Here is a 13,688-nt window from a genome sequence, read left to right as displayed (position 1 = left end):
CCACACTGAACTTGTTTTCAACATTTCCAAAATTTCCATTTTTTCCGGAAAAAAACGGGGGGGGGGGGGGATATCCACCCACCGGGCTTCAAAATTCCAGGAAATTTTACATCTCTAGCTGTGCCCAGAAGCATTTAAAAAAACCAAGGAGCTCTTTCAAGCGACCGCATATCTTGACACATTCCTAAAACGGCTCTCCCACATGCCTTGCCAAAAGCACTCCCTTTCCGATCTCTAAATACAAGAAGCACCCAGTTTCCTTGACAGAGGCCCAGCTGAAAGTTGTCTCCCAAACCCTGGTGGGTTGGCAAATCATTTACTTGGCGGGAGAGCTGAGAATGATTTTTCCAACATGTGACCCAGGGAGGGCGTCCTTAGCTTGCTGAATTTGCCAAACTGGTTCAAACTCCACCTTAAGACCAGGAAATGCTGAGCTGGACGAGTCTCCGGTTCCTTCGCCCCCAACTGCTGTGCAGAATTTCCTCCTTACCTGTCCAGGTACTTTCTGACTCCTGACCGTTATTCCTATGATGGGAAGTGTGAACATGGACTCTTAGAATACAGTGGTACCTCGGGTTAAGAACTTAATTTGTTCTGGAGGTCCGTTCTTAAGCTGAAACTGCTGTGGGGTGCCTCAGGGTTCTGTCCTCTCCCCCATGCTTTTCAATAACTACATGCAGCCGCTGGGAGAGATCATCAGGGGGCAGTGGCGTAGCGTGGGTTGTCAGAACCCGGGGCAAGGCAAGTAATTTGCGTCCCCTAACCCGTGGATTTGTGCCCCCTGACCTTAACTCCCAGATGGTGCGCCCAGTGCGCCCGGCCCCCCCTGCACCCCCCACGCTACGCCACTGTCAGGGGGTTTGGGCTGGGTGTTCATCAGTATGCGGATGATACCCAGCTCTACCTCTCTTTCAAATCAGAACCAGTAAAGGCTGTGAAGGTCCTGTGTGAGTGCCTGGAGGCGGTTGGAGGATGGATGGCGGCTAACAGACTGAGGTTGAATCATGACAAGACAGAAGTACTGTTTCTGGGGGACAGGAGGTGGGCTGGTGTGGAAGATTCCCTGGTCCTGAATGGGGTAACTGTGCCCCTGAAGGACCAGGTGCATGCCTGGGAGTCATTTTGGACTCACAGCTGTCCATGGAGGCACAGGTCAAATCTGTGTCCAGGGCAGCTGTCTACCAGCTCCATCTGGTACGCAGGCTGAGACCCTGTCTGCACGTAGAATGTCTTCCCAGAGTGGTGCATGCTCTGGTTATCTCCCACTTGGACTACTGCAATACGCTATACGTGGGGCTACCTTTGAAGGTGACCCGGAAACTACAACTAATCCAGAACGCAGCAACTAGACTGGTGACTGGGAGCAGCCGCCGAGACCACATAACACCGGTCTTGAAAGATCTACATTGGCTCCCAGTATGTTTCCAAGCACAATTCAAAGAGTTGGTGCTGACCTTTAAAGCCCTAAATGGCCTCGGTCCAGTATATCTGAAGGAGGGTCTCCACCCCCATCATTCTGCCCAGACGCTGAGGTCCAGCGCCGAGGGCCTTCTGGTGGTTCCCTCGTTGCGAGAAGCCAAGTTACAGGGAACCAGGCAGAGGGCCTTCTTGGTAGTGGTGCCCTCCCTGTGGAACGCCCTCCCACCAGATGTCAAAGAGAAAAACAACTACCAGACTTTTAGAAGACATCTGAAGGCAGCCCTATTTAGGGAAGCTTTTAATTTTTGATGTATTATAGTATTTTAATATTTTTTTGGAAGCTGCCCAGGGTGGCGGGGAAGCCCAGCCAGATGGGAGGTGTATAAATAATAAATTATTATTATTATTATTATTATTATTATTATTATTATTATTATTATTATTATTATTTAACCCGAGGTACCACTGTATTAAGATGATGCTGGAAAGGCTGAACCTTTCTGTAAAAAAGGGATTTTATTATTCCGAATATGAAACCTTCCTCCGCTTGTCAATATTAGGAGGATGCCAGCAAGACTGAGTCTTTCTGTAAAAAAATGATTTAAATCAAGTCTTACTGATAAATCTCCTGCACTGGGTCGTTGCAATTCTCCTTGTGCTTTGCAGGTTCCTCGGGAGATGTCCCGGGAGCGAAGCAGCAAGGCGGCCCCGCCGGGCCTGATCCACCGGCTGGACCACCTGGTGATGACAGTGAGGAACATTGAGGACACAGCCTCCTTCTACTCCCGGGTCCTCGGCATGGAAGTCGTCTCCTTCAAGGTGCTGGGAACGGTGACCCCTTTATCACCTCCAAGACAGTGTTATTTATTTTGCAGTATGGTCCATTGAGGATCGCTTTTGTTTTAGGGATCAACGGTCTCGTTAGAGAGTAAAACTCATGCTCAAATTGCTGTTTTTAAAAGTCTGGAATGGATTAATCCGTTTTGCTTTTTTTAAATTTTTTTTTAATTCAAAAATTTTATTGGTTTTCACAATGTTATAAACAAACAAACACACAAGACAAACAAACATAAACCATAGCCTTATTGAAAATTACACTTATTAACTTTGTTAAGTGACTTCCTCGCTTCCCCTTGGTTGAATTTCATTGCATGTCCTTTTAACAGTTTCCCAAATCCCAATTCTTACGAAATTCAACTTAAACATTAGCATCCTTAAATCTTCACCTTGTGGAATTAAACATATTAATTCATCACTTAACATAAATAAAATCCTAAGCCAGTTAAGTATCTGCAAGCTATTTTCAATTAATTTAACTTAACAAATTTAACTAGATAATCTTTAAATTTATTCCACTCTTCCTGATACTCCTCCTCTTTCTGGTCACGGACATTTTGCTTTTTTTTTTCCAATGGGAAAGCGTGCCTCAGGTTTGGAACAGAATTCCGGAACGGGTATACAGTGGTGCCCCGCAAGACGAATGCCTCGCAAGACGGAAAACTCGCTAGACGAAAGGGTTTTCCGTTTTGGAGGTGCTTCGCAAAACGAATTTCCTATGGGCTTGCTTCGCAAGACGAAAATGTCTCGCGAGTTCCTGCGGGTTCCCCCCCCTTCCCCCCTTTTTCTAAGCCGCTAAGCCGTTTATCAGCTGATCCGATCAGCAGATAAGCCGCTAAAAGCGCTAATAGCGCTAATCCGCTAATCCGTCAATGGGCTTGCTTCGCAAGACGAAAAAACCGCTAGACGAAGAGAATCACAGAACGGATTCTTTTCGTCTTGCGAGGCACCACTGTATCTCTACCATGATCAAATGCTGTATTTGCCAAGCCCAGTCCCTCTTGTCTCCCTCCTCGTCATTTCTGTCTACGTTTTGCCTCCACAGGGAAACCGTCAAGCTCTGCATTTTGGCCAGCAGAAGTTCAACCTTCACGAGGTGGGGAAGGAATTCGAACCCAAAGCCCACCGGCTGACCCCTGGCTCTTTGGACCTCTGCCTCGTCACAGAGATGCCTCTGGAACAGCTGGTGGAACACCTGAAGGTCAGTCAGGCAGGGGCTGCAACCAGGGTGGATAAAAATCAATGTGTTTTTTAAAAAATAAATAACCTATTTTTACATTTTAAATCGGCTTTTTTATTTAAATTGGTTTTTTAAATTTAAGTCGGATTTTTAAAATTTAAATCATATTTTTTTATTTAAATCGGGTTTTTTAAATTTAAATCGGACTTTTTAAATTTTAAATTGTGTTTTTTTAAAAAATAAAATGCTTTTGGAGGAAAAAATCTTTCCAAAGATAGTTTTCTATTTCAGTTACATTATAGTCCAAAGGCTATTCATCAGGAAATAAGGATTTGTTTAAAGTTTTTCATGTGTGCTAAAACTCCAAGTTTTGTGTTTTTTGGGGGGGGGAAATGATTTAACCACATCAGTTAACAAACATTGCTATCATGTTATTGTTTTAGTTACATACATTGTTTCGTTGTTACAGAAATGATTGTTTTTCTCCTTCCAATAAAGTACAGCAGAAAAATAATAACATTTTTTAATTTGTTATTTTATTTTTAACAATGAGTGGCCAGATGGGTGGGGTAGAAATATATTATTATTATTATTATTATTATTATTATTATTATTATTATTATTTGTTGAATCTTACTATCAGGTTCTGGTGTTTCTCGTGTGTGTGTTTTTTACTGTTTTTTTAGTTGTTATTTTATTTTTAACAATGAATGGAATAGTTGTAACACTCAATTTAAAAAGAGGCTGGGAATTGGCATTGCAGGAGCAGTGTGACGTTGCAAATGGCCCTTGATGCTTTTGATGGAATTTTAGATTTTTTCATTCATTTAATTTCATTCATTTTCATTTCCTTCATTTCCTCCCCTGTCGCTTTTTTTAGGTATGTGGGGTCAGCATTGAAGAAGGCCCAGTCGCCAGAACTGGGGCGCTTGGCCCAATAAAATCTGTTTATTTCCGAGACCCGGACCATAACCTGCTGGAAGTCTGCAACTATGGTGGGAGTGACTTGTGAAATTTCCAATTTCCAGAGAGAAATAATGGAAAGTGACACTAAATGACTGTTTGTTGTTGTTTAGTCGTTTAGTTGTGTCCGACTCTTCATGACCCCATGGACCAGAGCACGCCAGGCACTCCTGTCTTCCACTGCCTCCCGCAGTTTGGTCAAATTCATGTTAGTAGCTTCAAGAACACTGTCCAACCATCTCGTCCTCTGTCGTCCCCTTCTCCTTGTGCCCTCCATCTTTCCCAACATCAGGGTCTTTTCCAGGGAGTCCTCTCTTCTCATGAGGTGGCCAAAGTATTGGACCCTCAGCTTCAGGATCTGTCCTTCCAGTGAGCACTCAGGGCTGATTTCCTTCAGAATGGAGAGGTTTGATCTTTCAGTCCATGGGACTCTCAAGAGTCTCCTCCAGCACCATAATTCAAAACCATCTTTTCTTCGGCGATCAGCCTTCTTTATGTTCCAGCTCTCACTTCCATACCTCACTACTGGGAAAACCATAGCTTTAACTATACGGACCTTTGTTGGCAAGGTGATGTCTCTTGATTTTTAAGATGCTGTCTAGGTTTGTCATTGCTTTTCTCCCAAGAAGCAGGCGTCTTTTAATTCCGTGACTGCTGTCATCATCTGCAGTGATCATGGAGCCCAAGAAAGTAAAGTCTCTCACTGCCTCTATTTCTTCCCTTTCTATTTGCCAGGAGGTGATGGGACCAGTGGCCATGATCTTCGTTTTTTTGATGTTGAGCTTCAGACCATATTTTGCACTCTCCTCTTTCACCCTCATTAAGAGGTTCTTTAATTCCTCCTCCCTTTCTGCCATCAAGGTTGTGTCATCTGCATGCTTTGTTGTGGTGAAGGGGCTTGAATAACTCAGAGAAGCTATGAACTCTGCCATGCAGGGCCACCCAAGATGGACAGGTCATAGTGGAGAGTCACAGTCACAAAAACAAATTAACTGAAAAAGCCTCAAAAAAGCAAAATAAATAGCAAAACCAAAAGTGCCAAATTTAATCCATTCCGGAAGTCGGGTTGACTTCCGAAATGTTCAAAAAACAAAGCACAGCTTCTGATTGGTGCAGGCGTCCCAGAAACAATAGCCGACAGCCACATCGGATGTTCGGCTTCTGAAAAATGTTTGAAAACTGGAACACTTACTTCTGGGTTTTCTGCGTTTGGGAACCAAGGCGTCTGAGAACCAAGGTACCACTGTAGATCGTGATCTACTGGTTGGACATGGTAATTTATGGACAAAATATGGTAATATGGTAATTTATGGACAAAATATGTATTTTATCAAAGTAATTGTCGAACTGAAATGCAATTAAGAAGAATTTTAATAGTGAAATGCAATTACGAAGAAGTATATTAATAGTGAAATAATTATGAAGCTCTAACTTAAAATGAGGACGCGGGTGGCGCTGTGGGTTAAACCACAGAGCCTAGGGCTTGCCGATTGGAAGATTGGCGATTCAAATCCCTGTGACGGGGTGAGCTCCCGGTGCTTGGTCCCTGCTCCTGCCAACCTAGCAGTTCGAAAGCACGTCAAAGTGCAAGTAGATAAATAGGTACCACTCTGGCGGGAAGGTAAACGGCATTTCCGTGCGCTGCTCTGTTTCGCCAGAAGCGGCTTAGTCATGCTGGCCACGTGACCCGGAAAAACTGTCTGTGGGCAAACATTGGCTCCCTTGGCCAGTAAAGCGAGATGAGTGCTGCAACCCCAGAGTTGTTCGCAAGTGGAGTTAACTGTCAGGGGTCCTTTACCTTTCTTTTTTTAAAAAAACCAAAAAACTTAAAATGATTTTCTGTTCCTAACAAACATAATAATGCAAACACATTGGCACTGGGCAATAACAAAAGTTCCTTTAGAAACACAATTTCATAATCTGGTATCTAGAAATTTCCTATAACATGAAATGATGATGATGATGATGATAATAATAAAGATTTTTTAAAAAATATTTATAACCCGCCTTCCCCAGCCAAAACTGGGCTCAGAGCGGCTAAAATCAATTCATTATAAAATCAATTCAAATCAAATTGATGGCAACCATTGGGCTAGAGTTCTGTGAAGAATTACCAAAGGATAGGTATATTTAATAGGTGTAAATATATGATGCAATCTACTAATAATTATAAATAGCAGAATGTAGGCACCCTATATATAGAAATGAGCAAACCAGTGATATTTTAGGGAGTAGGCTAGCAGCAGGGTCCATTACTTACACCATAGGAGCCTACACAACACAAAACCACTGTTTCTGTATGTAGGTTTTATTTTATTTGTGTTTTATCTTATATTCTGGAAATGTACATCCAGTTGTTTTTTTCCTTTGAATTTTTTTTGGGGGGCCCCCAACAGAGTGGAGCCCTAAGCCACAGCTTCTTTGCAGCAAGGCCAGCAAAACAATAGTGCAGCGCAGATCCCCGTCTGCGAACACCTTCAAGTCCCTGCGAAAATGTTGCCCTGGAGGAAGAAGAAGAAAAAGACTACATTTCCCAGCAGCCATCGGGAATGCGGCCTGCCCATTGGCTTGAGAGGGTGGCGAAGGTGCCGAGTGATTGGCTGAGATGGGGACAGGGGGCGGGAGACGTCAGAGCGCAACATTCCACCCAGGGCAGCAGAGCCAGGTGGGCATTCTCTGAGTTCCCAAGAGCAAGAAACTGCGGGAAAGAAAAACATCTTTATCTCCCGGGTCCTAAATGGAGGTAAGCGTGGAAAATGCATCACTTGGAAGGAGTGTGCAAGGAGCTGCTTTATATTTGCATAGCGTGGGGAATTGGGGCTGACTCCTTCCTTTGTTTGGTGGGTCCCCAGTATTGATTTTATTGTTTTTATTTTGCTTTTCGATGCAGAAGGGAATAGGAAGCGGCTGCACTTTGCATCCCTTTATGTACTTGGGAAGAGAGGGAAATGATGAGAAAAGACCAAATGTGACCTCAAAAAATGGCGGAGGAGGGGGGGGGAGGTGTGGATAGAGAAAAGAAAAAAAGAGATAAACGTTCAGACCGCTGTAATTCCTGGAGGAGCTTTCTTCTTCTTCTTCTTGGAAAAAAACCAGCCCTTAAAGGTGCCTTGCATGCATGTGATCTCAGCGCACTTCTGTTTGTTGTTAAAGGAAGGGGACAGTTCCAAGTAATGGGGGGTTAATTTTGCAATTTGTTTGTATTATTGTTGTATTATTTTATTGTTGCTAGCTGCCCTGAGCCCGGCTTCGGCTGGGGAGGGCAGGATATAAATAAAAAATTATTATTATTATTTATTATTGTTTAGATATCACAAACGGGGCTTTTCTTAAAAAAAGCAACAACAACGAGTTATTGGATTTTATTAGGAAATGGCAAATCTGGATTAAATGGGAGGTGGGTGGGAGAGAAATATCAGATAGTGCTTTTAATATGAGCAGTGCTACATAGATACTGTGGGGAATTTGCATGTGGAAGAGGTAGAGCATCGATCTCACAACACACACCTGGCCGGAAAGCCCCCCTGATGTTCTGAACCTGGACAGAACCTCGTATATTCAAGTGCTGATGCTCTAAATCTACTCTCTTAACACAGCTGGTGGCTGTGTTTGCTCATAATTTCAATGCTTTAAAGCTGGGCAAGGGGGACATTTTTTCTCTAGGGGGTGAGATAAAGATCTTCCTCAGGGGCAACCTTTGACAGATGGGCGGGGCAACCCACCTGTCAATCACATGACATGTCCAGCTCACCTGTCAAAAGCCACCTGCGGGCCTTGCAGAAGTGACCCTAGTGTTGTAGTCTATTCTACCACTGGCATTGTGCTGTGTGGAAAGACTGCTCCACCTGCAGCCTGAGGTGGCACATTCCAGAAGCAACTTTTTTTTAATCAAGGGCCGGGACAGGAGGGGAGTCGTGGATGTGGGAAGATGGGGAGAGTCTGGGCTGAGTCAGTGGGGCAAGGTGCCTTCTGGGACAGCTGCTTCCTGTTCCAGGTCTGGGCCCTGTTGTTGTTGTTTAGTCGTTTAGTCGTGTCCAACTCTTCGTGACCCCCTGGACCAGAGCACGCCAGGCACTTCTGTCTTTCACTGCCTCCTGCAGTTTGGTCAAACTCATGCTGGTAGCTTCGAGAACACTGTCCAACCATCTCGTCCTCTGTCGTCCCCTTCTCCTTGTGCCCTCCATCTTTCCCAACACCAGGGTCTTTTCCAGGGAGTCTTCTCTTCTCATGAGGTGGCCAAAGTATTGGAGCCTCAGCTTCAGGATGTGTCCTTCCAGTGAGCACTCAGGGCTGATTTCCTTAAGAATGGAGAGGTTTGATCTTCTTGCAGTCCATGGGACTCTCAAGAGTCTCCTCCAGCACCATAATTCAAAAGCATCAATTCTTCGCCGATCAGCCTTCTTTATGGTCCAGCTCTCACTTCCATACATTACTACTGGGAACACCATAGCTTTTACTATATGGACCTTTGTTGGCAAGGTGATGTCTCTACTCTTGAAAACATTTGTGGGAAATGAGATGGGGGTCTCTCTGTCTTTGCAGGGGCCGGTGGTGACCTTTGAAGATGTGGCTGTGTATTTCACAAAGAGCCAGGGGTTTTTGCTGGATCCCAACCAAAGGGCCCTCTACAGGGATGTCATGATGGAGAATTATGGGAATGTGGCCTCGTTGGGTAAGGATTCTGGTTCATCATTCTGCAAGAAGCCTCGAAATTCTCCTGCCCATCTCTGCATGTTTGAAATGATGCGTATCTATGGCACACTTGGTTTCTTCACTGGGCCTTTTCTCTAAAAAAAATTCAGGGTGAGTTGCTTGATAGACTTCCCTGTTCACAACAGGCTGAGAGAAGACCTAGGCATACTAGAACCATCATTCATGCAACTGCCTCATTCATTCATTGATTGCAAATATATATACAGTCATACCTCGGGTTACAGACACTTCAGGTTGCGTTTTTTCGGGTTACGGACCACCAAAACCCAGATGTACCAGAATGGGTTACTTCTGGGTTTTGGCGGTCGCGCATGCACAGAAGCACTAAATTGCACTTTGCGCATGCGCAGAAACGCTGAATCGCAAGCTGCAGACCCGCAGCTGCAGGTTGCGAACGCTGTGGGTTGCGAACGTGCATCCCACACGGGTCACGTTCGCAACCTGAGCGTCCACTTTGTGTGTGTGTGTACACACACACACACAGTCGTACCTTGGAAGTCCAACGGAATCCATTTCTGAAGTCCGTTCAACTTCCAAAGCATTTGACTTTCAAAGCGCAGCTTATGATTGGCTGCCGGAGCATCCTGCAGCCAATCGGAAGCTGCGTCGGACGTTTGGCTTCCGAAAACCGTTCGAAAACCGGAACAATCACTTCTGGGGTTTGATTGTTCAGGAGCTGAAACGTTCACCTTCACAGGCGTTGGGTTTCCGAGGTTCCACTGTATTATATAACTCCAACATTAAGGGGGGGAAATCGGAAGCCAGCTTTAAGCTCCCAATTGTTCTTTTGCAGCTGAGGTTTTAACTGACATTGTATATCACGGGTGTGGTCTGGGGGCAATGGCCACAGGGTCCAATTTAAGACTCTTGCCAGACCTAGTGGACAAGGAGGTTCTCCCCCAATTGTAAAGATATCAGGATTTGTGTGGTGGTTGTGTGGTTCCCTCTTTGTGGGGTTTGGAAGTGTTTCACCACATCTCCTGTGACTTTCTCTGCTGTCTTCTTCCCTGGGTAGGATTTCCATTCACCAAACCTGAGCTCATCTCCCACCTGGAACGAGGGGAAGAACCGTGGGTGCCAAATTGTCAGGATTTGGATGAAATTGAGAACTCCAACGCCAGCTCAGGTGAGGGGTCTCAGGGGAAGCCAACCACCCCCCAAACTCTTTCGTGATTTCTTGGGACTCTTCTAAGTAAAAATTTCCTGGGATACCTCAAGTCATGGTTCTAAAATAGGCAAATGGACAGTTGTTGTTTAGTTGTTTAGTCATGTCCGACTCCTCGTGACCCCATGGACCAGAGCACGCCAGGCCCTCCTGTCTTCCACTGCCTCCTGCAGTTTGGTCAAACTCATGCTGGTAGCTTCGAGAACACTGTCCAACCATCTCGTCCTCTTTTGTCTCCTTCTCCTTGTGCCCTCCATCTTTCCCAGCATCAGGGTCTTTTCCAGGGAGTCTTCTCTTCTCACGAGGTGGCCAAAGTATTGGAGCCTCAGCTTCAGGATCTGTCCTTCCAGTGAGCACTCAGAGCTGATTTCCTGAAGAATGGAGAGGTTTGATCTTCTTGCAGTCCGTGGGACTCTCTAGAGTCTCTCAAGACTGCCTTGCCATGGCGAAGGGTCTTGAATAACTCAGAGAAGCTATGAGCTATGCCGTGCTGGGCCACCCAAGATCGACAGGTCATAGTGGAGAGTTTTGACCAAATGTGATCCACCTGGAGCAGGAACCAGCAAGCCACTCCAGTATCCCTGCCAAGAAAACTCCATGGACAAATGGGCAGTTAAGATGCATTAAACCGGTGTTTCCCAAACTTGGTTCTCCTGCTGTTTTTGGACTACAAATCCCATCATCCCTGACCACTGGTCTTGCTCGCTAGGTGATGATGGGAGTTGTAGTCCAAAAACAGCTGGAGACCCAAGTTTGGGAAACACTGTATTAAACCAATAGCTGCTGGAGACCTTAGCTCCCAAATTCATGTGACAATAAAATTTTTATTTGTTTTTCTATTTTCCCGGCTTGCCGTGGCAGAGCTACAGCTCCCAGCACCCTTATACTAGAGCTCCCGGGATTCTCTGGTGGATGCCATGCTGTGTAAATGTGTGATGGGGATGACGGGATGAAAGAGGGAGGTGTTTTCATGCCGCTTCATTACTTGATATTTCAGTACTGCCACATTCTTAATGGTTCAGTTTCTCCTTTCAACCTTCTTCCCAGGTTTCCAGCTTTTCCTTCCTCCAGAATAAATCCTATTTCTATTTGCCTTTTGCCCCAGCAGATGCGCGCAGGGGAAATCAGCCACGTGCCGCTTGGGAGGGATATCTTGTCCAGCAGTCCAGTGTTGCCAGATGCCAGGATCTCCATACAGGCAAGAAAGCCCATGAATGTTTGGAGTGCGGGAAGTGCTTTGCTGAGAAATCAAAGTTCACGATCCACCAGAGAGTCCACACGGGAGAGAAGCCCTACAAGTGCTCCGAGTGCGGGAAGCGCTGCGCCACCAAATCAAACCTCACGAGCCACCGGAAAATCCACACGGGAGAGAAGCCTTACGGCTGCGCGGAGTGTGGGAAGCGTTTTTCTCACAAATCCTATTTCGTGATCCACCAGGCAGCCCACACAGGCAGATACCCGTATCAGTGCGCCGTGTGTGGGAGGTGCTTTGTCCAGAAATCAAAACTCGCCAACCACCAGCGGGTCCACACAGGAGAGAAACCCTATCAATGCTCAGATTGCGGGAAGTGTTTCGCTTGGAAATCTCAGGTCGGGGAGCACCGGAGGAGTCACACCGGAGAGAAGCCCTTCATGTGCGCCGAATGTGGGAAGCGCTTTTCTCACAAGTCGGTGCTCGTCACCCACCAAAAGGTCCACATGAGAGAGTACCCCTACAAGTGCCTGGAGTGCGGGAAATGCTTTGCTTATTCCACAGCCTTTGTGACGCACAGGAGAATCCACCCAGGGGAGAAGCCTCACAAATGCGCGGAGTGCGGGAAATGTTTTACGTGGAAGTCGCAGCTCGGGAACCACCAGCGAGTCCACACTGGGGAGAAACCCTTTCAGTGTTTAGATTGCGGGAAGCTTTTCGCTCGCAAGTCGGAACTGGCGAACCACCAGAGGGTGCACACGAAGGAGAAACCCTTCCGGTGCGCCGAGTGCGAGAAATGCTTCGCTTATTCCTCTGCGCTCGCCACGCACCGCAGAGTCCACACGGGAGAAAAACCCTTCGAGTGCGCAGAGTGCGGTAAACGTTTTGCCCGCAGATCGATCTTTGCGAGGCATCAGAGATCCCACACGAGGGAGAAGCCCTTTACGTGTTCAGACTGCGGGAAAAGTTTTGCCGATTCTTCCACGTTTGCTACTCACCGCAGAGTCCACACGGGAGAGAAACCCTACAAGTGTGCGGATTGTGGGAAGTCTTTCGCTCACAACTCCACGTTCGCGACGCACAGAAGAATCCACACAAAGGAGAAGCCCTACGTTTGTCTGGAGTGCGGGAAGCGCTTTGCCGACTCCTCGACGTTTGCGAAACACCGGCGAGTTCACACGGGAGAGGCAACCTACAAACGCTTCGCCTATCAGTGCTTGGAGTGCGGGAAAGGCTTCGCTTCCAAACCGCAGTTCGAGAGACACCAGCGCGTCCACACGGGAGAAAAGCCCTTCAAGTGTCTGGAGTGTGAGAAGTGTTTTGCTGATCCCTCCACCCTGGCAAAACACCAGACAGTTCACCCGGGCGAGAGGACCCACAAATGTTTGAAATGCCATAAATGCTTTGTTCAAAGTTCAGACCTTATGAGGCACCAGAGGACCTGTGCGGCCGACAAACCTTATACGTGTTTGATGTGCGGCGAATGTTTCCCGTCGACGTCAGCCCTCATCTGCCACGAGAGAGCCCATGTGGATGAGAATTATTATGACTCTTCCAAGCCTTTTCCCATACAATAGAGCTGCGGCTCTCAAACTTTTTTTCTCTGGGCCACACTTTCAGAATAAAAAATTACTGTGGGCCGCACCTATTTTATTATTGGAAAAAAGGAAAAGAAACAACTTGATTTACAACATCGGACACAGCTGTTTTATAATGTGGTTGTGGAACACCGGCAAATATAATAACAACAACAACAACAACAACAAGAACAACAACAACAACAACAATAATATTTATACCCCGCCTTCCCCGGCCAGAACCGGGCTCAGGGCGACCAACACCAATAAAATCACAGTAAAAACATAATAGGGGGAAAAGAAGGGGGGGACCAATTTAAAATACAGGTTAAAATGCATTTTAAAGTGCAGCCTCATTTTAAAATAGCCGATAAATCAAGGGGAGGGAAACATAAGGGTCAGACTGAGTCCAAACCAAAGGCCAGGCAGAACAGCTCTGTCTTGTAGGCCCTGCGGAAAGATGTCAAGTCCTGCAGGGCCCTGGTCTCTTGTGACAGAGCGTTCCACCAAGTCGGGGCCAGTACTGAAAAGGCCCTGGCCCTAGTTGAGACCAATCTAACCACCTTGTGACCTCGGACCTCCAAAATGTTGTCGTTTGTGGACCTTAAGGTCCTCTGTAGGGCATACCAGGAGCTACATAAG

The 13,688-nt window shown here is 46.2% G+C and overlaps 2 protein-coding genes across 5 annotated transcripts in view; both read left to right on the top strand.

Annotated features, from left to right (window-relative positions):
- The first annotated feature begins 8 nt into the window (after window positions 1-8).
- GLOD5 (glyoxalase domain containing 5) lies at window positions 9-8,933 on the top strand. 2 transcript variants are annotated; one of them, XM_083493583.1, is made up of 5 exons: window positions 9-498; window positions 2,086-2,238; window positions 3,302-3,457; window positions 4,317-4,496; window positions 8,406-8,933. In XM_083493583.1, the coding sequence occupies exons 1-4, from the start codon at window positions 427-429 to the stop codon at window positions 4,446-4,448; spliced, it is 513 nt and encodes a 170-aa protein (XP_083349709.1). In that variant the 5' UTR covers window positions 9-426; the 3' UTR covers window positions 4,449-4,496; window positions 8,406-8,933. The 2 variants fall into 2 exon arrangements, with proteins under 2 accessions (XP_083349709.1, XP_083349708.1); XM_083493582.1 differs by lacking the exon at window positions 8,406-8,933 and having other exon boundaries at window positions 11-498; window positions 4,317-5,434.
- LOC310701380 (uncharacterized protein) overlaps window positions 5,579-13,688 on the top strand; it is a 30,441-nt gene continuing 22,331 nt past the window's right edge. Inside the window, exons 1-4 of one of the 3 annotated variants that reach the window (XM_083492158.1) lie at window positions 5,579-7,142; window positions 8,942-9,071; window positions 10,128-10,238; window positions 11,386-13,108. In XM_083492158.1, coding sequence (XP_083348284.1) covers window positions 7,137-7,142; window positions 8,942-9,071; window positions 10,128-10,238; window positions 11,386-13,046 — 1,908 coding nt within the window. In that variant the 5' untranslated portion in view covers window positions 5,579-7,136 and the 3' untranslated portion in view covers window positions 13,047-13,108. Of the gene's footprint in view, window positions 7,143-8,941; window positions 9,072-10,127; window positions 10,239-11,382; window positions 13,109-13,688 lie in introns of those variants that run through there. The other 2 variants (XM_083492157.1, XM_083492161.1) reach the window with 2 other exon arrangements.

The sequence above is a fragment of the Podarcis liolepis genome (assembly GCF_965112155.1).
Source record: "Podarcis liolepis genome assembly, chromosome: 2".
Taxonomy (NCBI): domain Eukaryota; kingdom Metazoa; phylum Chordata; class Lepidosauria; order Squamata; family Lacertidae; genus Podarcis; species Podarcis liolepis.
Note: the sequence above shows the minus strand (reverse complement) of the source record. Positions and strands in the feature narration are given on the sequence as shown.